The 25,085-nt window shown below is 46.4% G+C and overlaps 2 protein-coding genes across 2 annotated transcripts in view; both read right to left on the reverse strand.

The window, feature by feature from the left end:
• F2r (coagulation factor II thrombin receptor) overlaps positions 1-12,927 on the reverse strand; it is a 16,857-nt gene extending 3,930 nt beyond the window's left edge. The window contains exon 1 of the mRNA XM_055598415.1: positions 12,741-12,927. Within this exon, the coding sequence (XP_055454390.1) occupies positions 12,741-12,828 (88 nt within the window). The 5' untranslated portion in view covers positions 12,829-12,927. The remainder of the gene's footprint in view (positions 1-12,740) is intronic.
• A 9,895-nt stretch (positions 12,928-22,822) lies between these two features.
• Positions 22,823-25,085, reverse strand: part of Iqgap2 (IQ motif containing GTPase activating protein 2) — a 136,283-nt gene continuing 134,020 nt past the window's right edge. Inside the window, exons 33-34 of the mRNA XM_055598361.1 lie at positions 24,451-24,559; positions 22,823-23,734 (exon numbers count right to left, since the gene is read on the reverse strand). Coding sequence (XP_055454336.1) covers positions 23,621-23,734; positions 24,451-24,559 — 223 coding nt within the window. The 3' untranslated portion in view covers positions 22,823-23,620. The remainder of the gene's footprint in view (positions 23,735-24,450; positions 24,560-25,085) is intronic.

Raw genomic sequence — 25,085 nt, forward strand, 5'->3', positions numbered from 1 at the left:
AAGCAGGATGTCCTAAATGTCTTACCTATCTAGGTCCAGAGGCCCTCAGGTCACCTCTTCACACAACCAAGAGGCACGGGCCCCTCAGCCATCATCTTGCCTCCTTGCCCAGCAAGTCAGTCAAGCAGCAGATGTGCTTCACCACTTACACCAGGCCATGACCTTATTCAAGAATGCGATAGGCCTCAAGGTACATGTCTGGCCAGCCAGATTCTTTGAAATATCATCCAGATGTCAAATAAAGGCTAAACTATACACTTCCTTAGTCCAGTCTTCCATCAAAATTATCCACTTGAAATGGTAGCCAGAGAAAAGTAATGACACCAGTCAGACAGCAGGCTTTTTCTTGCAAAGAACTTTGCTAAAATCCTACATTTGTTGGGTGTTGGAAGCTGAGGGGCGCAAACAGGAACCAGCGATGAACGGGCTGGGGTGTCTGATGCTGGTTACTTGTGGCAAAGGCTTGGGACATGCCTCTGTCTTGGAGCTGTTGCTGGAGTTGAACTTTGGACACTGGAAAAGTGCGGTGAATTTTCAGACGTTTTCTTTTCCCTTCAGTGGAACCTTCTTGACAGCACACACTCCAGAGAGGCACGATGCGAGAAACAGAGAGTTCTTCTTCTGCATGGCTATGTACCACCCTGCAGAGACAGTCCTCCTGTGATGCAACTGTAGGCTGTGCTCTACTTCCCAGCAAGTCCCCACTAATGGCTGAAGGTACTCAGGATCACAGGCCAGTAGAAGGCACAGGCAGGGAAGGGTAGGTCTTAGAGGAAAGGATGACACCATTTTTTGTCCATCCCCAGAGATCTTTAGTTTGAGAGAGATCCAAAGCCAGTGCCTGGATACCCTGGAATACGTACTTGTCCTCTGTCCCATTTCCTGTATACAGAGCTTGAGATTGGAATCTCTAGGATAAGAGTATCTTTTGTATACTGATGAGCTGACGGGAGGTTAGTGGCCTCTAGATAGCTTCAGGACCAGGGCTGGTCACATGAAAGTCCAAGGCATGACCAGCAGGAGGGTAGGGGAGCTCCTGACCCTTTGTAGCACCCCTCCTCCCCGGTCCATTCATTAGCATCTTCTATAATATCATTTGTGATAAATGGGAAGCACGGGTGACGTTTGTCTCTGAGTTCCTTGAGCTAGCTGCTCTAGTAGATTACAGAATCTGAGTAGAAGTCATGGGAACTCCTGTTTGGTGAGCGTTCTGCAGGTCCAGGCTTAGGTATCTTAGGTTTAAGACAGTCTTAAGGGGCTGAGCCCTTAAACTTAGAGCTCTGATTTTATGTCCAGGTGGTCCGAGTCAGAATTGAATTAAATGAGAACACCCAGGGCTGGTGTCCCCTGGAGAATGTGCCAGGGGACAAAGTGTGGTGAGAGGGCTCCCGGCACGTAGGAAAGGGCTGCTTAGACAGCAGGGAGGCGTCAGTGTTGATGGTGTTCCCCGTTGCAAAAGCTGACAGGGACTGTAAGTAGCACGTTCCCAGGCACTTTCAGGAACAAGACACCATATCTTTGGTCCGAGCCAGAGATGGAAATATTCTTGGTTCGATGGACAGCTTTAGTCCACAAATGCAGACCACAAATGCCAGAGGTGTTTAGGGCACCTGCCCCTAGTCTGCATTTTTGTTATCTTTGTTTTCGCACAGATGCCTAGAAGCTGTACACGAAGGTGTGACTGAACCTCCAAGCCAAGACATCACCACTGCCATTGGTGAAGAGCTTTGGGATTGACCTCTGTGTTTTCATCTCTTATAATCTTGGTAGCGATCTATTAATCTCTGGATCTCGTGTACTCAAGTGCTGCTTGATTTCATCTCCTCTCCTTTACAGCGCATCTGTACTCAGATGCCCCTGCTGAAGTTTAGCACCATCTGTCTGGGCTCTTATCACTTTCTAAGGTCTGAAAGTCATTAGGAGCAGAGATCCTAAGCCCTTATAAATGCCATTTCCAACCCATCTCCTAAATGATCTTAAATCTTGAGGGGGGATGTCAGTAGCTAGATAGGATCCGCCTCCATTTCCCAACCCCCGAGATTTAAGACACTATATAAAAAGGTGCAGGTGTCAGGGCTTTCTTGAAGTCCATTAAGGGAAAGCCACTGTTTCCTGGTTAAAAGAATGGAGTTTAAGTTCTGCCTCTGGCCCTGATCTGCTCCTTAGTAAGATTACCCACTACTGTTTCCTCCCTGAAGAGACTCTATCTTGGTCTGTCAGTAACCAGGCAGGCCAGAAGACCTCTTCCCAGGAAAGCTGAAGGATATGGTAAGGAGAAGGGTGGAATAATTTACCCCTTCCCTTCCCAGAAACCCTCCCTGAAGCAGCTATTTCCAGAGCTCCAGCATGCAGGGATGCGGGCTTGGAGCATCTCCTATGCAGTGATGCAGTCACTTAGAGAGTTCCACTACGCAGCCGTGCAGCTATTTCCAGAGCTCCAGCATGCAGGGATTCAGGCACTTGGAGCATCTCCTATGCAGTGACAGAGTTCCACTATGCAGCTCCGCTATGCGGCATCACCACCATCACTGAACCTGCCCATTTTTCTGAGTTCTAACTCAAACTGCAACTTTTTTTTTTTTTTTTTTTTTTTTTTGGTACTAGCAAAAAGCCTAAGCATGCTTCTCTGGCACTCTGCACTTTCTCAAATTCTCTGTCTCCAAAGTACACCGCATTCCCTAAACTTTAGTGAATCAGTACACAGGAGAAGGCCATAAGACATAGCTGATTGGTCACAAGTTTCATAGTCACTGGGAAAGAGTTTCTGGAAGGGAAGGTTTCGGGAACCAGATTCAGGGCAAATTCTGCCCTAGGCTTTTTTTTTTTTTTTTTTTTTTTTTTGAGATAGGGTCATAGTTTGTAAGCTTGGCTGGCTTGGAACTTACTTTGGACCCTATGCTGGCACCAAATTCATAAAAATTTACCTGCCTCTGCCTTCCAAGAGCTCGGACTAGGGCATATGCCACCACACCCAGCCTCTGCTCAAGGCTTTAGGCAACACTTGAGTCATGCACATAATGTAGATAGAACCCAAAAATAAACGCTGCCAACCACGTGCAGCAGCAACGGAAGAGCCCCGGCCATGGTACTGGCATTCACCTGCAACCCCAGTGCTTGGAAGGTGAGTCCAAGGCCAGCCTGGATTAGTAATGGGCCCTACTTAAAAATAAAAATAAAGAATAAAGTAAAAGCTGGGTATAGTGGTACACGCCTTAAATCTTAGCACTCCTCAGGCAGAGGCAGGCAGATGTGAGCAGAGTGAGTTTCAGAACAGTCAGAGCTGCACAGAGAAACCAACTCTCAAAACAAACAAACAAACAAGAACAAAAACCTGAAGTGATGTTTCGGCTTCTGTTCAAGATGGCAGCCAAATTAACAGACTATAGATGCAAAACACCAATAATCAACACTCTGTGAAAGAATGCAACAGAACCCAGAGTATTCACAGTCCAGTGTCCAGAACATAATCTCAAATGATTCAATGCAACTAGAACTAAAGGCTGGGATTCTAGCTCCTGACAGAAAATTGGCCTGGCATGCGGAAGACCCAGGGTTTAATCCCCTGCACCAATAAGAATAATTACAGCTGAGCACAGTAGTAGGTACATGTAACGCAGCACCTGGAGACCTGAACCAGAATTGAAAATTTGAAGGCAACGGGGGCTTCTATACAAATCATCCTAGCTACAAAGTGAGACTTTGTTTCAAAAATACCAAAAAGAAGGGTGTGGGGTGATGCAATGAACTGAAAGCACTGGGAGGTTCTATTACCTCTAACCTAATCTTTCAGATAAAGACAAGCTCAGGCTGGAGCAACAGCTCAGCTGTCAAGAGCACTGGCTGCCCTTCCAGAGGACAGGAATTCGATTCTCAGCACCTAAAAGATGGCTCATAACCATCTTTAGCGACCCAATGTCCTCTTCTGAACTCCACAGGCACCACACACGTGATACACACACTTACATGCAAGCAAAACACCCACACACATAAGATGAAAATAAAATAAAATCTCTGGGCATTCCCTTTCCCCTTATCTCACATCACCTAGAAGAGCTAACTCAGACCGGACTAAGGACTCAAACCTAATACCTGGAACTATGCAACTATAATAAGGCAACACAGAGCAAAAGCAGAGAGAATGAATGGAATCAAAACAAAAGACCTGTACAGCAAAGGTACCATCGTCAGTGAGACTGTCCTTACAGAAGGGAGACAATACTCTAAGTTATATCCCCTATCTACTACGGGATTCCTGTCCAAAGAATATAAGGAACTCAGTCACTCACTATTGAGACGACAAGTTGCTTAAAAAAAAAAAAAAAAAAGTGGGACAGAAACTAAATAGACATTTCTCTAAAGATAACACAAAAATGCCCAAATGGTATGTAATAAAATGCTCAGCATCACCAATCGTCATGGAAGTGCCATTCAGAACCACCATGAGCTATCACTTTACTTTTGTTAGGATGACTATGCTGAAGAATGGAAGATAACAGATGTTGGCAAGAGCATGGAGAAGGCAGGACCTCTGTACTCCGGCTGGAGCAGGAAGCCCAGCGTTATGGAAGATGGCACAGAACTTTTTTAAAAAAATTTAAACCAAAATTACACTCCCTCTCCCCTGTGACTTAGCAGACCCACTCCTAGGCAGGGACACACAGGAAATGGCTTGATGCTCGGTTCTGTGAGCCTGACCGGATGGAGGGTTTCCAGTGATGTACAGAAGAAAGGTAGGTGTTTAACTACCCTCACCCCACATCGGAACCACATGACACTTAAGGATAGACACAACTTGAAATCACTTATCTAACTGAATGGACGGAATGCTGTCATTTGGTCTGAGAACAGAACAATCCCTGGGCTTTAGTTGCTTTGCTGATACTGTTTTCTGATGTGCCTTCCCAGAATGTCCTTTGTCAGCAGCCCAATATTTACCCTAGGAACATTACACCTCAAGAAACACATGGTGTTTCCAGTCTGGAACGGGGAAGACTGCATAATCCCTCGACTAAATATCACTGCCTTACCCTTTCTCCCTCCTTTGGATCTGATATGCTAGCTTTTATAAAGTTAAAGAATGCCAGAAAAAGTACTTTTGAGAAGTGTAAATCGGCATCACTTCAACACTCATCCCAGGCAAGCTGGCTAGAAACTTCCAACACACTCAAGACCCTTGTGCTGGAATTTGAATTTGCTCTTCTTGATTTTCCTACAGTCCCAGCATGACTCAGGGATCAGGTGTCTGTCAGTCACCCACAAACTCTTCAGGTTCACCTTGCTTTTGCTGTTGAATAATAGTCAAACCAAGGCAAAGTTTAGTTCTGGTCTCACAGAAGCAGTGCAGGTCCAAAGTAAACTGATACAATTTCTTGCTAAGTTTTATTTAATGAAGGCCTCTCACAGCCAAGTGGCTTTGGCATTATTTTTATGCTTCTGAACCAAGGACTCACACAGCCTAGGTAGGCCCTGAACTCACTATATAGCTGAGGGTGGCCTTGAACTCCCAGGCACCCTATGTTCACCTCTTGAGTTCACCAGCATCCTGGGCTTTGGTTTTGATACTGAATACAGAATGTTGCTAACTAGCTTAAACACAGATTGACCTGGAGACCTGACGCTGGTGTCAAGCGATGGCTCTTTTGACTTTACTGAGATCTGGCTGGAAACGGAGGGGTGCCTAGATGCCCTTTCACTGTCCCTTTAATTCTGGGCTTTATACCACGCCAGGGCCTTGGCTGTGACTCAGTGTTCTGCTCCAGGGCTCACTCTTTTTGTGGAACTAGCTAAACTGGAGTCTCAGGACCTTGCCTACATTCCCACACTGAGCAGGTCAGCAGGAGGACGCTGGCAGAGAAGCATGGCAGATGGTCAAGCAAAGCACTCCAGCCTTTCTAGAATGCTCCGGTCCCTTCAACTCAGACAAATAGCACTTTCCCATGGCAAGCTCCCCACTCCTCCGCCCCAGGAAATGCCCTCTCTCAGATCTGGAGCACAACACAACCTGGGCACCTCTGAGTATTATTAGCATCAGGTCAATACCCTGTGGCCTCCCACTGGCCAAAGACTAAAGGACAATGCAGATGATCCAGAGCACCTGTGTGTAAAGAGCCTGACCAAGCTGCAGCCAACCAGGTGAAGGTGTAAGGGAGTCTTCACGATAGGCTGCCAGTTTCTTTGACAAATAAATAGCAATTAGGAGGGATGGAGCTAGCCAGGAGTGGTGGCACACGCCTATGATCCCAGAACTCTGGAAGGCAGAGGCAGGCAGATCTCTGTGAGTTTGAGGGAAGCCTGGTCTACAAATCCAGCCCAGGACAGCCGGGGCTACCCAGAGAAAACAAAGCAAGCAAACAAACAAAAAAGGGGTGGAACTGTGGTGTCTCTTGGTTTGATTCCCAGTACTGAAAGGTCAGGAATATTATAGGTGAAAGGCTGCACGGCAGAGATCAAGGGCAGCTGTGGAACTACTTCATCATGGTTTGCACGCAGCGTTAGTGGATATTTCTGACACAACCAGGAAACTTCGAACATCTTACACAGTGGATGACATTAAGAAATCTTTCGCTACCTTCTTCTGATGATATTACATTTACGGGAAAAGGGAGTTCTGTTCTCCAGGGCTGTGTGCGGGTGTATTTAAGGACTGATCTTGAGAACCTGTTTGGAGGTTCAGCAGGGAGCACCGCTACTCAAACACCAGCGCTCTGTCTCAAGTATGGTCCTGCAGGAAAACTGCCTTAGGAGGGACACATGGAGCCGTGAGAGAAAGGGGGATGCTGAGCCATCCAGATGGCCCTCACATCCTGTACTTAAGAATGAAGTGAGAGGATTCTGGGGTGTGCTTTCAAAGTCTCTTGGAGAGGACAGTGAGGGTACTGGTAGAATAAGCAAGATGATGGACTGTGGATACATATGTACAAAGCAAAACAACCATTTCACAGCACCTTCTCGCCACTAGAAATTAAGAGGATTTTAAAAACATTTGTTTATTTTTAATGATGTGTGTGCATATGTATTTATGTCCTTGGGTGTGCCTGTGGGCTTTGAGACAGGCTCTCTCACTGAACAGGAAGCTCTCCACTTTGGCTAGGCAGGTTGACTGGCCAGAGAGCACTCAAGAGCTGCCTATTTCTGTCATCTGATGCTGAGGTTGGGTGCTTGTGATTCAAACTCAGATCTCCCAGAACAGCGGGAAAACAAACCAGTCAGGCAGAGTTCAAGGAAAATGTCCTGGAGGCTGCCTCTCTGGCACACCAAGGGGCCTCAGGTAGGCCGGGAGGAGCTGGAGGCAGGCCGGCTACAGGAAGTTACTGTGATGTTCCCCAGGGACATGCACAGAACTCTGTGGGGCTCTTGCTACCTCCCTGAGAGCCACTGTGGCTCCCTTGACTTGTGGTCTGTTCTCTGCTCTGAATCACCAGCCCCAAGATCCCTGTCCCAGAAAAGCTGCTGCCTATACTCTAGTCAAATCAAGAGATAAAAGACCAGTTCACAAACCGGGTGTCTAGGACCCCCAGTCCCTCCCAGACTCCAGCTGTCTCTCTACTGCAGTCCTCCCGCAGGCAGTGAATCTGAACCGAAATGAATGGGTCCTAAAGATCAAGATTCATAAATGGCACCTGCTTCCTGGGAAAGCAGGGCTCTTCTGGCAAGACCTTGACTTTGCTCCTTAGGGGCAAATCACTGTGCCAGCTGTCTAGGTTTAAATTCCAGTAGCGCTTGAGCCGAGGTTATGAAACTCGTTTGTAAGGTTGCCATGAGTGTTTAAGATGTCATTTCCTGCAATGATGTGTAGCGCATGTGTGTGCGTGTCCTTGCTGGGGACCGTCTGTGCAAGTGAGTGCCGTTGCCCACAGAGGGCTGAGCTGTGCAGTCTCCCCGGGGCTGGAGTTGCCGGCAGTGGTGAGCTGACTGACCCAGGTCCTGAGAACCAAACTTGAGTCCTCTGCAAGAGCAGTAAGCACTCTTAACTCCTGAGGCGTGTCTCCACTCTCCTATGCATTTTGTTTGTTTGTTCTACTTTAACTAGACTAGAGAATGGATAGCACATGGAAAAGGTGAGAGCTCACTGGCAAACTTCGCTTTGTGTGTGTCAGACAACGTGAGTACCCTGAATGTTACTGTATATACTCCAACTGTGCCAGAATGTAAAATGTATTGCTTACTCAAACAAAAATAAAATACCCCCATATGTTTCTGCAGTACAAGAAATTTGCAACTTGTCCTAACTTTAAATACAGTGAAGTAAAGGACATTTGTTAGGATAGATCTGGAACTGCTATCTATTCAAACGTTAACTGTTTTGCTCCCTGCCTTCCTAAGAGTAGATTCTCAGTATACCAGCCCTTGTTGTGTAAACTGTTTCCCAATTTAAAACTATTGGTTAAATAAAATCACCTCCCCCTGAGAGGGCCTGCCTTGCCAGGACACAGAGGAAGACAATGCAGCCAGTCCTGATGAGACCTGATAGGCTAGGGTCAGAGAGAAGGGGAGGAGAATCAGTGGACTGGGAGAGGGGCATGAGAGGAGAAGAGGGAGGGAGGGCAGGATTGGCAAGAGACCACACCTGGGATACAAAGTGAATACATGGTAATAAATAATAAAAATTTTTAAAAACTACAAAAAAAATTATCTGCAGCCAGTCACTGGAGGCAATAGAGGTAGGGACTAGAGTTACCTGCCTGGAGGGGAAAAGGACAAAACCGAAAAGGAGTCAAAGCCACGAGAAGCCAGTAACACGTGCCTAAGTAAAACCATCCCCCAGTACACTGGACTATTGGGCCAGGAATAATCCAGAAGATTCAAACAGCAAGTGTTTGGGGTATAGAGCTGGGGAAATGGTCAGTCCAGCGAGTAGAAAAGTAGCCTATGGGTAGCCTTCCAATAACTGCCTGAGCCAAATAAAATCCTCTCAGTCTCATTCATTTGTAAAGTAGCCGGGGAGGAGTTTATTTGGTGCCATTTTACAGACATTCTATAATGTCCCTTCCTAAAGCTGTGCAGCTTTTCTTGTTGCCGCATGCAAACCAGATCAGTTGTGTGGTTTAAAATAGCTAAGTCACTTGTGAAGGCAAATGGTGCACAGAGGTTATAAGGGGTTGGCGGGGATAAAACCCTCAATTCAAAACTCCGGCCTAGGAGTCCATGCCTATCACTCTAGCACTTGGGAGGCAGGAGGATTGTGAGTTTAATGTGAGCAGCATGTGCTGCACGCTTGGTTTCTGGTTTCAAAAACCAAACAAACAGGACTGGAGAGATAGCTCACTGATACTTAGTAAAAAAAAAAAGGAAAAAAGAAAAGAGTGTGAGGGCCTAAGTTCTTATTGCAGCGCCCGTGTATGACTATTGTCCTGGTGCGTGTGTGTGCATGTGTGCTAGAGCACAGGGATGCACACACCCTCCTCCCCCACCATACACTTGGTAACTGTAGTGGGTTACGGCAGAGAACTGCGGCAGGATCGCTGTGGAAGGACGCAGTGGCGGGGTGGGGTCCGGAAGAGGTCCTGGAAAAACGCCTGGCTCATAGGGAGTGCTATTGACTCCAACAGGTGTAGCAAGAGGGAGGGAAAAGCTGAATAAAAGAAGCCACAAACTGGGAAAGAGAGAAGTCTGACTAGAAAGTACAACATGGTAAACCTGCAAGCCACAGTTCCTAACACTGCTCTGACAGTGAGGGTGTCTGAAGGTGTCTCAGTGGAAGTTAAACCAGAGAACTTAGGAATCCCAGTGCATGGATTTGTCCCCAGACACACAGGGCCACATGTAAATGACAGAACTGTGAGAACAGGTAGATCCACAAATCCACACTGCAAACCGGCAGTTGTTAGGGGGCAGATGATAGATAGGGAGACCGGGGACTGGACTGCTCACAGGATTCCTCATGGGACACAGTGGATGAAATGGACTTGCACCAGGCTTCAGAATAGATGACCGATGTTCTGAGGATTTTATCTCAGTTGAAAGAAATAATATAAGGAGGGAGACAGGAATGTGGGAAACAAGAAAGAGACAGAGAGAGAGAGAGAGAGACTGACTGACAGGAGTTCCTAGGAAAAAGAGGGGCACTAGCCCCAAATGAGGAGAGTCGCAAACATTAGAAACCCACGTTTCTGGGAACCCCATTATTTCTGGGTCCTTTTGCTTAGAACACAGCTAACCAGTTTGCTAGGAAAACAGGGATGAAAAGAAATGACTGAGGGGTCAGGAGGGGAGGAAGGAGAATGGGAAACAGATTTTTGGAAAAGAAGCAAATCCTGGGTTCTAAAAAGAGCAAGTTCACATGACAGACCCAGCCAGGAGCAGCCAGGGCAGGAACAGCTAGGGTAGGAGCCTCGGCAGGGTAGAAGCAGCCCGGCAGGGGTAGCTGAGGAAGGAGCTTCATACAGGGCAGCAGTTTATAGTTAAAGAGGCAAGTGAGGCTGAGAAAGGCCGCCTGCCTGGAGTGACATGGGGGGAAAAGGCAGAGAAGGCACATACTCTTGAGGGAAGATACAGAGGCCGGTGAAGCAAAGAATGTGTAAAAAGGATGCTGGAGAGACCCTGCGGCCTGCCTTGTTCAGGGACCCCTAACTGCTTGCTGAGGAACCAGGCCTGGCCTCCTGATAAGGATGGCAGCCTTTGAAATCCTAGTGCACTTTGCCAAGTTACTATCAGTTATTCTCAAACCTTGTTTTAAACCTTCTAACTCATAAAATTCTGAAACATCACCTTTTACCCTTCTTTAATGAATACAAGCCATCGATCCTAAATTGTTTGCTCCGGGCAAATTGCTTAATGAACTTGCAAGTCATTCAGCAAATATCTGTGGAGTAAACATTTGTTCTAGACACCACTGGGCTAAACAGAAGTTCGTGATCTTGGCTGGAGAGATGAGATAGACACCCACAAAGGGACAAGGCAGGGAATGAGAGACGCCTAACATGGCACAGAAAAGCTGGGACGGATGGGTGGAGCCGCCCAGCGCGCTGAGGGTACTCTATCCAGCAGTAGGGGAAGATGAAGGCTGTGCTAGCGTGTCAGGACAGGGACAGTTTACAATTGATGGTATGTGGCACCAATGAGAAGTAGCTTTATCTGGGGTTGACTTTATTTGTGAGGCCACTTATGGCATGCAGCCAATGTGGGGGACCACTCATAAAACCATTCCGCCAACAGCAGGTCCCTCAATCTGTCTGTACCTCGGTGTTAGAATCAGCAAAGGGGATATGTCTCTCCTTAAGGAGACCTTTGTGAAGGAGGGAAGCATCAATGTTGATGGAATCCCCCTGCCCCATGGCTGGACAGGAAATGCTCCACTTAGCACGAATTTCCTTTTTCCTTCTTTTCCCCTTTCTTCCTTCCCTTTCAAGTGCTCCCAGAACCCAGAGTGAACATATTAGCCATCCTTTGTCAGTAGTCGCTGTTTTGGCTGGGGCTCTCTACCTGAGCATGCCCGCTCCCTCCCACGAGGAAGGAGAAAGCTGAAGGCCCTGACTTTAACTCCCTCAAGGTGACAAATGTTTTCTATGAGGCCCACTCTGAGGAAGACCTGATCGGTTGGGGGAGGGGGAGAGGGCTGAGCACACCTATGCTCTGCATTGTCCAGATCTCAAAGTCTGTATTTTCAAAGGTCTGTCCCACAATAGAAGTGAGGAAATAACAAAGTTCTGTGAAATCCCCTCTCCACACACGCTTTCATTCCTTCTCTCCTCCACGGATGGCTACCCAAAGGCAAGCAGGCAGGCAGGCTGGCTGCTAAACTTGGGGGCCCTCTCGGGTGCTCTGAGTTTTCCCATGAGCATCACCCAAGCTCACAATGAGCAAAGACAGAGAACAGGAAACACCCTACTCTTTGTCACCTCTTAATCCTGATGTGTGGGAGCATGGGAGTGCACATTCTTTCAGCGATAACAAAAACCGAACAGAACACACTAGATTTTCTTCATGAAAGACACGGCTAAAGGTTTCTAACATATTATCTCTATTAAGAAGTTCAGAACAATTTCCCTCGTTTTCTGATCAGGAACTTCACGGGCAACCCATCCACTCTGAAGAGAGGAGAGAAAATACTTGATGAAGTTAGTGGACCAAATTGATTTCCTTGGTCAAACAAGCAAATACTTAAAAACACACTGTCGATGACTGTCCTGGGGCAGCTTATGAGAAATTCCACTAGGAAAAACGAAGACTAGATGTTTTCTAGGGGAGCCTGATTCTGAGGAGTCCCTTTCCCCGACCCAGAGGAAAGGTTTCAGATAACAAAGGCACTCACCCACCGCCCCGCCCCGCAACCAGAAACCCCCATCACCTCCCTGAGTAGGAGGCCGAGCTGGGGACTGTCCAGTCTTTATTGTGTGGTTGTGGATTTTTCTTTTACATCGCTTTTCCCTCCTTGTAAACCAAAGGAGAAAAAGAGAGTCCCAACAAAGCAAACTTCAGCGAGCGTGGTCAAAGCACTGAATTGCAAGAGCCTTTCTTTCTGAAGGTCTTGCAAAACAGGCCACACGATGACAACAAATGAGAGTCCCGGAGCCCCGGGGACCGCGGACTGCACCTCCAAAACCGAGTCCAACAGATCCCCGCCGAGGGGGTGGGGAGGGGGAGGAAAGGGGGTGACAAGCCCCACGTGGCTGTGACCAGGGGAGACTCTAGATCTCGGCCCACATGCCTGTTTGGCTCCTGGAAACTGAGTCAGGGTTGAAGCCGGGCGCACCTCTTCGCGGGGCTGGCCTCGCCCGGGCGCACCGACCCGCAGCTCTTACCTGGCTGGCGCTGGGGGACGCGGGAAGACAGCAAGGGAACGCACAGGCTGAGGCCGGCGGCGACGAGCAGCAAGCGCCGCGGCCCCATTGTCCCGAGACTGCCCGCGCGGCCGGGCGCCCGCCGCCGCCTGCTTTCTCCCGAGCAGCTCGGTCGGAGCCAGCGGCGACCGGAGGAGACTGCGCGGCCCCGAGGGTTGAGTATTTGGAGGCGGTTCAGGGGCGAGGGCGGGGCCCCGCGGGCGGGGCGCGTGCCCGCGGCCTCCGCTCGCGCCCGCAGCCCCCCGCCCGGGAACGCGAGCGGGATTCCGTCCAGATGCTTCCCCAGCCCCATCCCCGCCCCGTGCAGCTGAGCCTCCAGCCGGGGAGTGTGACTCAGCCCCGCGGGGTCCTGGGAGAGCGCCTGCGGCCGCTTCAACGACTCTCCTGGGATGCCGAGCTAGACGGGGACTGTCCCGTGGTGGTGCGCCAGTCTCCTTCCCGGTCCGCGCACGCTCGCCGAGTTTGGAGTTTAGCTAAAAGCTGGCGAGTGACTTCTGCTCTTGTAATTGAGGGGAGACGTATTTAAAGGTTGATGCTGCAGTGACACGGGTGGCCCCAGATGTGTGGACGGAGTGCTTGACAGTTCTCGAAATTCTTCATTTTGCGAGTTTAGACCGGTCAGTGGAGCTAGTCATAGGTACCCTTGCGCAGGTTCTCCCAGCTCTCGTGGGCCGAACCCCGCTTCCCCCGGACTGGAGCAAGTAGCCTTCCCCCAATGCCCAGGGCGATGCCTGGATGCCTCCTACAGGATGCTGGGCGGGAGGAGGAGGCAGCGCTGCTCAGGTTTAAAGGTTCATTCCCAAATTCTGGAACCTTACCATTTGTGCTTGGCTACATTCCAGTGTCAGATATCAAAAGTGGGGGCCATGGCTGGGGCCTGGCAAGGAGGAGCCGGAAGATTATTTTAGTTAGGGTTTTTATTGCTGTGATCAAACACTAGGACCAAAAGCAAGCTGGGGAGGAAAGAGTTTATATGCTTTTCACTTCCATATTACTGTTCATCATTAAAAGAAGTCAAGACAGGAACTCAAACAGGGCAGGACCCTTTAGGCAGGAGCTGAAGCAGAGGCCACGAGGTGTGATGCTTGCTGGCTGTTCAAGTTTTGCTCAGCACGCTTTCGTGAATAGCCCAGGGCCACCGTCCTAGGGGAGGGCACCATTCGTGGTTGCTGGGCCTTCCCCCATCAACCACGAATTCAGGACACGCCCACAGGCGTGTGTGCACCCTGAGCTTAACGAGGCGTTTTCTTAGTTGAGGTCCTCTCCTCTCAGATGACTCCACCTGTGTCAAGCTGACATAAAGCCAGCCAGCATGGTGACGTTCTGCACCCCTGACCAAGACCCTTCAAAAAGGCAATTTTGCTTGAAGACTATTTTTCCCTAACTAGAATCTCAACATTTCAAACAATGGAGAAAACGCGATCAGAGGCCATCTCCTCCTCCTTTCAGAGCTGCCTCACACTGTCCTCATGAGTTGCTCAGTCAGTTACACAATCACCCAGCTAAACAATGTAATTTAAAACCGTTTCCACTGGAATCTCTCGAGAAAGCATATTTTAGGGTGGGTGGGAACCATCAACATTTCTGCACACATTAATAACACAGTACTGTTCCCTCACCTCTTTGAAATGCCGTTGGGTTTTTAGGTTCATTTAGGTTTTTAGGTATGGGCCACAGGCAAGAAAAAGAAATATGTTGCAATTAACCTAAGGCATACCATTGAGATGCTCCAGATGACTGGAAAGACAATGGATATTCAGAAAAGTAACAAAACAAGTGACAATTTTTTTTGACAAAGTATACAAAGTATAGTATTTCTTTATCCACGGAAGTATTTCTAAGCCTTGCTTGGAATCCTGAAAGTCACAGAGTGCCAAATGCTGTATGCAGGACAGTTTTTGCATGTAATTTCTGCTGCATTGCTCTTTAGCAGCAGAGTTAATCTGTTCTTTCATGTGTTGTGATACCCTCTGTGTATTGCTCTCTTGTGCTTTGGGGTCATTATTAAGAAAACTAACGGTGACTTAGTCACAAGTACTGGGATACTGGGACAGATACTGTAATCCCGAGGTGGGTATCAACAAGGGCCTAGGGAATATACTGTTGATACACCGGATACAATGATTCATTCATAACAGCCTGGGTTGGACTAGAGTAAGTTAGAAAAATTTTTAAAGCTTTGTTTCTGAGTGCTTTGCCTTGTATGTAGGTGTTTGCACCACATGCATGCCTGGTGTCCAAGGAGTTTCGAAGAAGGTATTGAATTCTCCAGAACTGGAGTTACAAATTGTTGTGAACCATTGTGTGGGTGCTGGGACCCAAAGTCATCTGCAGGAGCAACACGTGCTCTTAACTCCTGAGCTGTCTGTCCAGCCCCTGGAGTAAATGCTCGACATCCTTCCTTTAGAATGGCATTAAAACTTTTATTTCTGGAATTTGCCATTTAACATTTGGCTGTTGGGGAATGAAAGCAATACTTGAGAAAACAGGGCCTTATCTTCTGCCTTTGCATCTGTGGTCTTCATGATTAGTGTCAGGTTTCTGCACATTATTCAATAATCATACTAATAAACACATGTAGGTTTACATCCTTTAAAAACGTTGGAGCAGCTGGAGAGCATGCAAGCACCTGCAAGCATGCCAGAGTGTCATCCCCAGAACCAATGCATATGAGCGCGTTAGGGTGGATGCGCTTGTGACTCCAGCACGAGGGAGGCAAGAGAGACAGGCGGATCCCTGGGACTCCCAAGCCAGAAGCCTAGCCTGCTCAGCAAGCTCCAGGCTGAAGAATGACACTGGCTGTTCACTGGCCTTCACATGCACACCCATAAGAATATACTAAAGGACAATGCAGCAGAAGTTGCAGGCAGAAACTGTCCTGCATATAGGGTTTGGCACTTTACAGCTTTCAGGATTCCAAGGTGAGGCTGAGAAATATTTCTATGGATAAAGAAATACTACTATACTTTGTATCTTTGAACTGTCAAAAAAAAATGTCACTTGTTTTATTACTTTTAGGAAGTCACACACACACACACACAAATGGTAGCAATGGTGGGGAATATTAAGCAGATGCTTTGGGGGGCTGTTACTTTAGAATAAAATGTACCATGAAGAAAGAGCACTCTTGAAATAATGAAGTACTTAAATTCTCTGCATATTTACTAAAGTCTCTCTCAGAATGTGAAAGCAATGAGCAGAGGGAGTAGGGAATTGAATGAGGTATTTCTTCCTCTCCTTAGTATTCTATAAGAATTGTGAATTGTCTTAAGAGATTTCACTTTCAAATTTTATATACATGGTTGTTTTTTCTTGCAAGTAAGTCTGTGCACTGTGTTCCGGCAGAGGCCAGAAAAGGACATCAGCTCCTCTGGAACTGGAGTTACAGATGGTTATAAGCTGCCATGGGGGTGAGAACCCTGGTCCTCTGCAAGTGCTCTTAAGTGATGAGCCATCTTTCTAGCACCAGATTATGAATTATTAATTAGATCATTTACAAAAAATAAAAACCTGAAAAGTACCTTCAAAAGCAATTGTAACTCTTAGCATGCACAAGTATAGACTGCTGGAGTCTGTCCTGGAACAAAGTAACTAAAGATGCTCATGGGTGATGAGATCTGGGAGCTCCCACACCAAAGTTTAGAGTAAGGCATGCTGCCTGGGGGCTTTCCGGGGAGGTGGACACGTTTTGTCAACCATGGCTTTAGGAGAGCCAGAAGGACTGAATGTGGTTCCAAACCAGGTTGTAGCTGGCCTTTGCTACTTTGCAGGTCCTTCTTTTTCCCACCCTTTATACCCTCCCCCCCACTCCAACTAACACTAGATAGGAGAGAAACAAGGATAGGGGAAAGAAAGGAATTACAAAAATCTCTGAGTCTATTTTCTTTCCTTTTGTTTCTTCTTTGACTACAGCTACTAACAAACTGAAAACAACTTCCTTAAATGACCAGCAGCAGCTCACCTCGCCTTTCAGAGCCCTCACATTTATGTACCCTTTGAAAGTTCCTGGTATTTCAAACATCACACAATCATAGAAATTATCTGCAGCTGGCAAAACCATGCTTCTGCTAGAGCGTGAGGCAAATCATAGTCAGCTGCTTCGGAGAATGAGAAGCAGCTTCACATCCCCACACCTGGGATTAAAACAAAAGCACATTCTTATAATATTTGTGTTTTCTAAAGAAATCGAAATTCCAGAATTCTCATCACATAAGTATGGTGGTGCAGACATGTAAACTTAGAACCAGAGACACACAAGCAGGGGACTTGCAAGTTCTAGGCCAGCCAGAACTACATACCCTTGTCTGAAAGCAAATCAAACAATTATTCCATGTTTGCTTGACCTTCAAAGTCCAAATGTGATTGGTTTCTGGATCTCTAAAGAAAGCCAGATCTGAGGATGTTCCAGTTCTTTATATTTAACAACACAGTATTTGCCTACACCCAAATACTCATCATTTGTTATACTTGAAATCATTTCTCAATATTGTGTTTATAGAACAGAAATGTGGTGCAAGTAGTTGACATTTTTAATATTTAGGGAATGACCGAGAAAAGCCTGTATATGTTCATTACAGATACAGTTTCCCCCAAATATTTTCCAGTCTAAGTTCATTGAATTGACAAGATGGAATTGTTAAACATGGGCTGAGTTTAATTTGTAACTTTAAAATCACACATGAAAATGTACATGGTCCTCCAAACAGGCATTAATATATACACATAGCCCTGTTTCTGTAAATAAGTATATTATTGTCTTCTACATTTCTAGTCGTCCGTGTGTGTGTGTGTGTGTGTGTGTGTGTGTGTGTGTGTATGTGTATTCACATGTGTGCATGGCCATTCTCTCCTTTCACTGTGTGGGTTCCAGAATGCCCCTCAAGCTTGGTGGCAAGCACCTCTGCCTGCCTAGCCATCTTGCTGGCATACAAAGCAATGGAGGAACGTCCATTTTACAGCACTGTTCCTATTGGAATTACTTGATGTCCATTCCGGGCTTTCAAGTCCCTGTTGTAACTTACCTGCACACTCAGTGAGTCGTTACCCCCCACCCCCCAGCTTTTCAGGTGTACATCAGTGTTTAAAAACAAACACATATGGTTGTGGTGTAAATTTTCTTCTCAGATGTTAGGAGCTCTGTTCCTTTCAGCCACTTTTCCACCTGTTTCCGGCATTGTTTCCAGGCCTCTGATCAAAGCTCTCCAAAGAAAATAGGATATTCTAGGAATTCACAGTAATTTCTTTTCAGCAGCTTGTGGTGGGAATAGGAGAGCCCTTGTCTAGTGAAAGCCCAGGAACTAAGGAGACACACTTCCTGGTCTGCCTTAGACTTCCACGTTTATTTTCTAAGCAAACCTGTAGGCTTAAGTAAGCTACAACCTAACCTGGAGGAGACCTGCTTTTGTCTTTTGTTGTTGCAAACCTGTATTGATATTTTGGGTTTACAAATAGAATTTGTGTCTCATAACAGAACAACAAATACTTTCATCAATTAGTCTCCAGGAGAGTGGTGAACCAGGAGAGTGGCTCAGGTTAGTGAGCAAAGGTCAAATTCAGTATCTGTTAAAAAGAAAACATTTTTTTGTTCATCATGCTGCTGTGGTGCACACTTGTTATCCCAATACTTGAGAGACAAGGGCAGAACCAGGAGTTCAAGACTATCCTCAGCTCCTTAGCGATGGTGAGTTTGAGGTCAGCTGGGTACATGAGATCCTGTCCTAAAACAGAAATGTCAGTGCCTGTTTTAACAGTATAACAGGAAAAACTCTAGTGTATTGTAGCTGAGAGTTGAGGGTCTAAGGAAAATGAGGCAGCTGCCCAAGTCCACACTAGCTGTTTTACATGGACATTGAAAGGCTGTTCCATTAGCACCGGCTCATCAGTAAAAGTCCCATCCATCCAGCTGTCTGCCTGAAGTAGTACTGGACTCATGAGGGGGCATATTGTCCTTCTCATCCCATTCCTAGACTCCTGTCCACACCTTCTGTTTATAAGGCACTGAGTTGAGGAGCCTGAAACACACAGCTTCTGGAACAGTGGTTCTCGACCTGTGGGTCATGTCCCCTTTGACAAACTTCTGTTTCCAGAAATATCTACATTATGATTCATAACAGTAGCAAAATTAGTTATGAAGTGGCAATGAAAATATTTCTGTGGTTGGGGGCAGCACAACCTGAGGAGCTGTATTAAAGGGTCAGAGCATTAGGAAGGTTGAGAGCCACTATCCTAGAGCTTTGAGACTATTTTAACCTCTTACCAGGTCCTAGTTTCAAAGAGCTAACTGGCGGTAAGATCCAATACACAGGTCTTTCAACACACAGAGTGCTTTCACCATTCACAGCTCTGGGGCTGCCTCTTGAGATGTTTGAGGGATACCACTAACCCTCACTTAACCACGAAAATCAGCAAAGTCGCAGCATAAATAGTAACTCTAATTAGTGCCCGTACACACACCCACACCCTCCCCGGGGGCCTGTGCATTACAGTTCTGATCTTTTAGACCACACAATAATGGCACAGGTTGGTATCTTGCTTGGCCACTAACTTCCTGAATAATGTACACAGCTCTTCCCTCTCTGGAGCTCATAGAGTATCCTCAGAGAGCACTGCCATGGTTTCTGCCTTTTTAAAATGCGAGGTATGGACCGGGTGTGGGGGCACACACCTTTAGTCCCAGCACGTAGAGGCAGGTGGATCTCTGGTCTACATGGTCAATTCCAGGCCAGCCAGGGCTGCACAGTGAGACCCTGTAGAGAAACTAACTCAAGTGCCAAGCGCCATAGTAGAAGCTAGGGGAATGTAACACTTTCAATCTTCTTGACTAAAGACATCTTTTGTAATAGTGGAAACATGATCATATCAAAATATAGGAACCAGCTTTGTAAAAATCATTATAGTTCCCATTGTTTAGTGTTAATGGTCTATCAAGGCAAAAGAGTTAGGTGGGTGCTGGGCAGATAGCTCAGAGGGGAAAGGGTTTGCTGTACAGGTATGAGGGACCCAGTTCCAGTCCCAGTGCCCACATAAAACCTGGGCATGGTGGTGTATGCCTTTGAACACAGTGCTGGGAAGGAGAGTGGGCAGATGCAGGTAGAGTCTGGCCAGCCAGCTGAGCTGAAAGGCAAGCTCTAGATTTGGTGAGAAACCCTATCTCAAAAAATAAGATGGGAGAGTCATAGAGGAAGACATTCAAAGTTGCCCCTCTGGGTCCGCGTTACATGCACAAACAGCACAACCCCACAAGTATGCTAACTCCACACACTGGAAAAAAAAAAATCTTTTTTTTTTTTTTTTTTGACTTCTTGAGACAGGCTTTCTCTGTGTAGTCCTGGCTGTCTTGGAACTCCCTCTGTAGACCAGGCCAGCCTCGAAGTCACAGAGGTCCACTGCCTCTGCCTCTTGAGTGCTGGGATTAAAGGAGTGTACCACCACTGCCAGCTTGAAAAAAATTTAAAAGTGTCAGTAAATAAGAGAATCTATGAGTTACTGGAAAGAAGCTGGTCAGAATTCGAGAGGCCAAAGAACTGCTGCCTGGTTAGAACACAGCGTAGGCCTTGGCTCCAACAATCTCTACAGACTTAGTTCTGAGGCGTAAAAGTCCCCATTGCTTTCTTGTTGCTCCTTTTCTTCATTACATCCCTCCTTCTCTGGCCATCCTGAGAAGCTATGTCCCTCACAGATTTCAACAAAAGGCAAGCTGTGACACCTTCAAGAGCACCCCTATGTTGAAGGACAACACTCCAGCTCTTGCTGAGGACACTGGCACGTATGTAGCTTTTCTGATTTTTGTTTGTTTGTTTTGATATTTGGTAGCCCTGGCTGCTCTGGAACTCTATCTATAGTCCAGGCGGACCTTGAACTCACAGAGACCTGCCTGCCTCTGCCTTCTGAGTGTGCTGGGACTAAAGGTGTGCACCACCACCGCTAGGCAAGAGAGGTTTATTATTATTTTTTTTTTTAATTTTTTTTTCCTGAGACCATGGTTTCTTTGTGTGTTGTTCTGGCTGTCCTGGACTCGTTTTTGTAGACCAGGCTGGCCTCAAAGCCACAGAGATCCACCTACCTCTGCCTCCCACGTCCTGGGATTAAAGCATGTGTCATCACTGCCCAGCTAAGAGAGGCTCTTTATAAAGGTGCAGGGAGACACTGGCTCGTGCATCTAAACACTGCTCCTTCACATTGGCTCTTACGCAAACATTTCCCCTCCAGGTCGCTCCTGGAGTACAAGGAGAGCTAGCTGAGGCCCACATCCTGCTGCTCCTGGTCACTTGCCCTCTTCCTGATACTGGCAGTAGGAAGAGGGAGGTTTGCTCTTAAGGTGAAACTTACCAGATGATTTCTACTAAGATTCCCTTTAAGTCTAATGATGTGGAAAGGAAACAAAGCAAAACAAGAAAACCAAAACAAGCCACCCCTATACTAACAAATTGTTGCCATAGCATTGTTCTGTAGTATTTGTTGAAATATGTGGTGCTTGGGCCTAGAGAAATGGTTCAGCAGTTAACAGAATTGTTGCTTTTGCAGAGGACCCAGGTTCAAGGTCCAGCGCTCACACAATGGCTTATTCATAGCCCCCACTCCGGGGGTCCAAAGCCCTCTTCTAACAATTGTGGACACCGGGCACAAACACGGTACACATGCATTCATGCGGTTAAAACACTCATATACATAAAAAAAACTTAAAAAGCTAAAAAGACAATATAGTACCAAACAATTATAAAAATAAAGGATCTGGGGCTGGAGAAATGGCCCAGTTAAAAGCCCAGACTGTTTTCCAGAAGACCCAGAACAGCCCAACACTCACAACTGTCTATAACTCCAAGATCTGAGACTTTCACACTGACATACATGCAGGCAAAACACCAATGCACATAAAATAAAAATAAATTACTTAATTTTTTTCCAAATTCTATTGACTTTAAACTTAAGTTCCCTTTCTCAAATAAGCATTTTACAATCCCTAAGGAACATAAAGCCTATTGAATAAATGAGTAAGGTGTTGAGGAAAGTCCAGCCCAAGGGTTCAAGCTCCTACTATACTTTTCTTTCAATAACAGAATCATCTCCCCTCTGCAGCTTTGTCATATCTGGGTACTGTTGTAGGAGGATGCTTATTTAGGGATCCTTACAGTTTGGATGCAGTTTGTCCCTGTCTGCATATTGAACCCATACTGAAGTTTGAGTCTCAGTAAAGATGTTGAGAGATGGTGGGACCTTTAAGGGTTGATTAAATCATAGGCTCCCACCCTCATGATTAGAGTAATGTCTTCAAGAGGCTGGATGAGGGCTTGGGGGTGAGTATCTGTTGGGATGAGGTTAGTGACGGCAGAGTGGTTCTCAACCTCTTTAATGCTTCGACCCTTTAATATAGTCCCTCATGTTGTAGTGACCCTCAACCTTACAGTTTTCTCTGCTACCTCACAACTGTAATCTATGCCACTGTTATGAATCATAATGTAAATATTCTGTGTTCTGGTGGTCTTGGGCCACCCCTGTGAAAGGCTCATTTGGCCTCCAGGCTGAGAACCGCTGTTACAGTTCTTACACCCTGGGTATTTTGTTTTTTCCTCATATGCTATTAGGTAATACCAAGCAGATGCTGCCCCCATGCTCAGAGCCCTCCAGAACTTTGAATTAAATAAGCATTTTTTTTTTCTTACAATGTGCCCAGCCTCAGGTATTTTGTTATAACTACATAAACCAGGCTGAGGTGAGGACTCTCACAGGCTGTAACTTACTATTGACCAATAGAAAATAGGCATAGGTGACCTTTGTAGGTTAAGGTGTTTTGTTCTGAACTTCCGTTCCCCCTCCCCCCGCTTTTTTCCTTTGGCTGGGAATCAGTGGTCAGTACAAGGCTAACTGGTCAACGTGGATCTTCTGGCGTGCCTGTGGATGATTGAGCTCCGGGTCCATGTTGCCGTCCACAGCAGCTTCCTAATCTGTACATCTCTGGGTACATGTCTTCATTCCCTCAAGAGCCCCACCGAGAGTCTGCTCCTCACTAAGTGAGTTGGATTTATTAAAACAATCTAAAAACCACATTCATGTAATTAAGTAACATTTATTTTACATAAAACAATTTTCAAAGAATACATTTAAAAAACCATCTAGATACTGATTTTATAGCATTACAAAAAGTTGAGAGGCACAATTGAAGTACTGAGATAAATTGTGAGGGGTGAGGTGGGGCCTGTAACTGCCATCCATGGTGCTGTGTGTGACTCCTCACTCGGGAGCCTTTCCATGAGGCAGTTGTGCACTTTGAGTAAATTGAATAAATCAAATAAAATATATACTTTTATACAGAAAGTGTTATTGTATTATCACTTTCAATTACTTATAAAAACTTCATTTTTGAATTGCACAAAAGGTCTCTTTAAAACTGCTAATTCCCAGAGGACAGGGCTTAGGACTATATGTCTAAATAATTCATTACAAATTAATTAGAGCTCTATTTTTCCACAGATAAAAACAATCTATGAAGAGTTACATCATTTAAGTGAGACATTTCAATTTTTCATAGGAAAATAGGTTTATACATTTGTCCCTGGCCAGCTCAACCTTGCCCCCCTACTTGAAAACAAATCACAGGGTGCTCAGAGTTTTCGGTTAGGTACCTGTGCCACAGCACAGGGGTGTCCTACCAGCCCCTCTATCCCTCTGCTGTAGCTTCCAATTCTCAAAAAGGCACGTGGCTACATTCTTCAGAACAGTTTTGGTCTTTAAAAAAAATCACACGTTTATAAGCAGTGATTTCAATCATGTTTTAAAACAAAAATACCAGACGAACTCATTTTTCAACATAGGCGATAGAGGCTCCCCGGCTCCCCGCAGGCACTTCACTTTCCATAGAACTTCTTGTTCAGCAAGTAGATGAGAAGGTTCACGTTCACTTTCACCTTATCGAACATTTTCATCACAGCCACCCCTTCGTACTGCATCTGAAGTAAGTCCTGGAAGCAGAGGGAAGGACAGCAGCACATCTCAGGGTGATGTCATAGTTTAACAACATGCGAGAAAAATCGACGATGAAGTAGGCCCGCTGACCCGGTCACCCCACCGGGCTTTCTGAAACGTTAGTATCTTAAAAATACAGGTGGGTTAGGACGCAGAATCCTGAGCCCCAGCCCTGGGGACTTGTGTGGCAGCTCTGAGGTGAGAGTTGCATTTCAACAAATTCCTAAGTGACAGTGAGCGATGCTTTGGTCAGGATGTGGCATTAGAGAATTACTGCCCTACAAGGAAGAAAGTGGCCTGGAGGCAGAGAGAGGCCGGGGTTAGAATTTGATGGTACAGAGCTATGTGCGTGTGAGAGGTTCTGGGTTTGAACTCCAGCACTGGAAAAACCCTGCATGAATGAAATTATCCACTTAATATCAGACACAATTTTCATTTCAGTCTTTCAATTAAAAAGTTACATTGTGTGTGTGTGTGTGTGTGTGTGTGTGTGTGTGTGTGTGTATGAGTGCTCGCATGTGTGCATGCACGTATGCGTGGCATGCATGTGGAGGTCAGAGGACAACTTGTGAAAGTAGGTTTTCTCCTTCTGCCCCCGAGACCCGAGTTCCAGAAACTAAACTCAGGCTGTCTGGCTTCTGTAGCACTGTTGTCAGGAACCATGCAAGGCAGCAAGAGCCACAGTGGCCCTCCCTAGAAAACCCCAGCTCACCTGAATATCGAGCTGCACCTTTTCCATCTCCACACCAAGAAATTTGGATCTGACGTCAAAGATGCCCATGTCCTCAGTCGCTATGATGTCGAATGTAACATTCTTAAACCTATTGAAGAGGAACAGTTAGACACGTGCAACCTTAAGTTAAGCCCTTAAAGAAAGAAACAGAGCCTCGACTCAGGACCAGCGGACAGACTTGTCAAGAGCCCAAGGCGGCTCAGCACCTTGTATCATCTCCTCGCTCCATTCTGTAACCATCTAGTCCGAAGGCCACTGCTGGGGTCTGAAATAGGTGCTTTTTTCTTTTTTTCCTTTTCAATCACAGAGAAAATCGCTGGTGTGATCCTTGGACATTGATCCATACTGGTATTGAGGGAGCAGAGTAAATTAGGTAGCGATCTTTACAGAAACGTGAAGAGAGGAAGACGTGCACTCTCAGTTCACAGAGTCAGGTTTTGTGGGTCATGTCCTGCAAGGAGGAGGGAGTCATAGAGGAGGCCAAAGCCAGTGGCTGACTTCTCTTGAGACAAAGGAAGACAGGAGGAATAGACATGAGGCTCGTGGTCCCCTGCAAAGGTAGAAACATGGTGTGTCTGCATGCCTGGTGTGCTGCATGCCTGGTGTGTCTGCAT

Source organism: Psammomys obesus, unplaced genomic scaffold, assembly GCF_907164565.1.
Source record: "Psammomys obesus unplaced genomic scaffold, mPsaObe1.curated_primary_1811, whole genome shotgun sequence".
Lineage (NCBI taxonomy): Eukaryota > Metazoa > Chordata > Mammalia > Rodentia > Muridae > Psammomys > Psammomys obesus.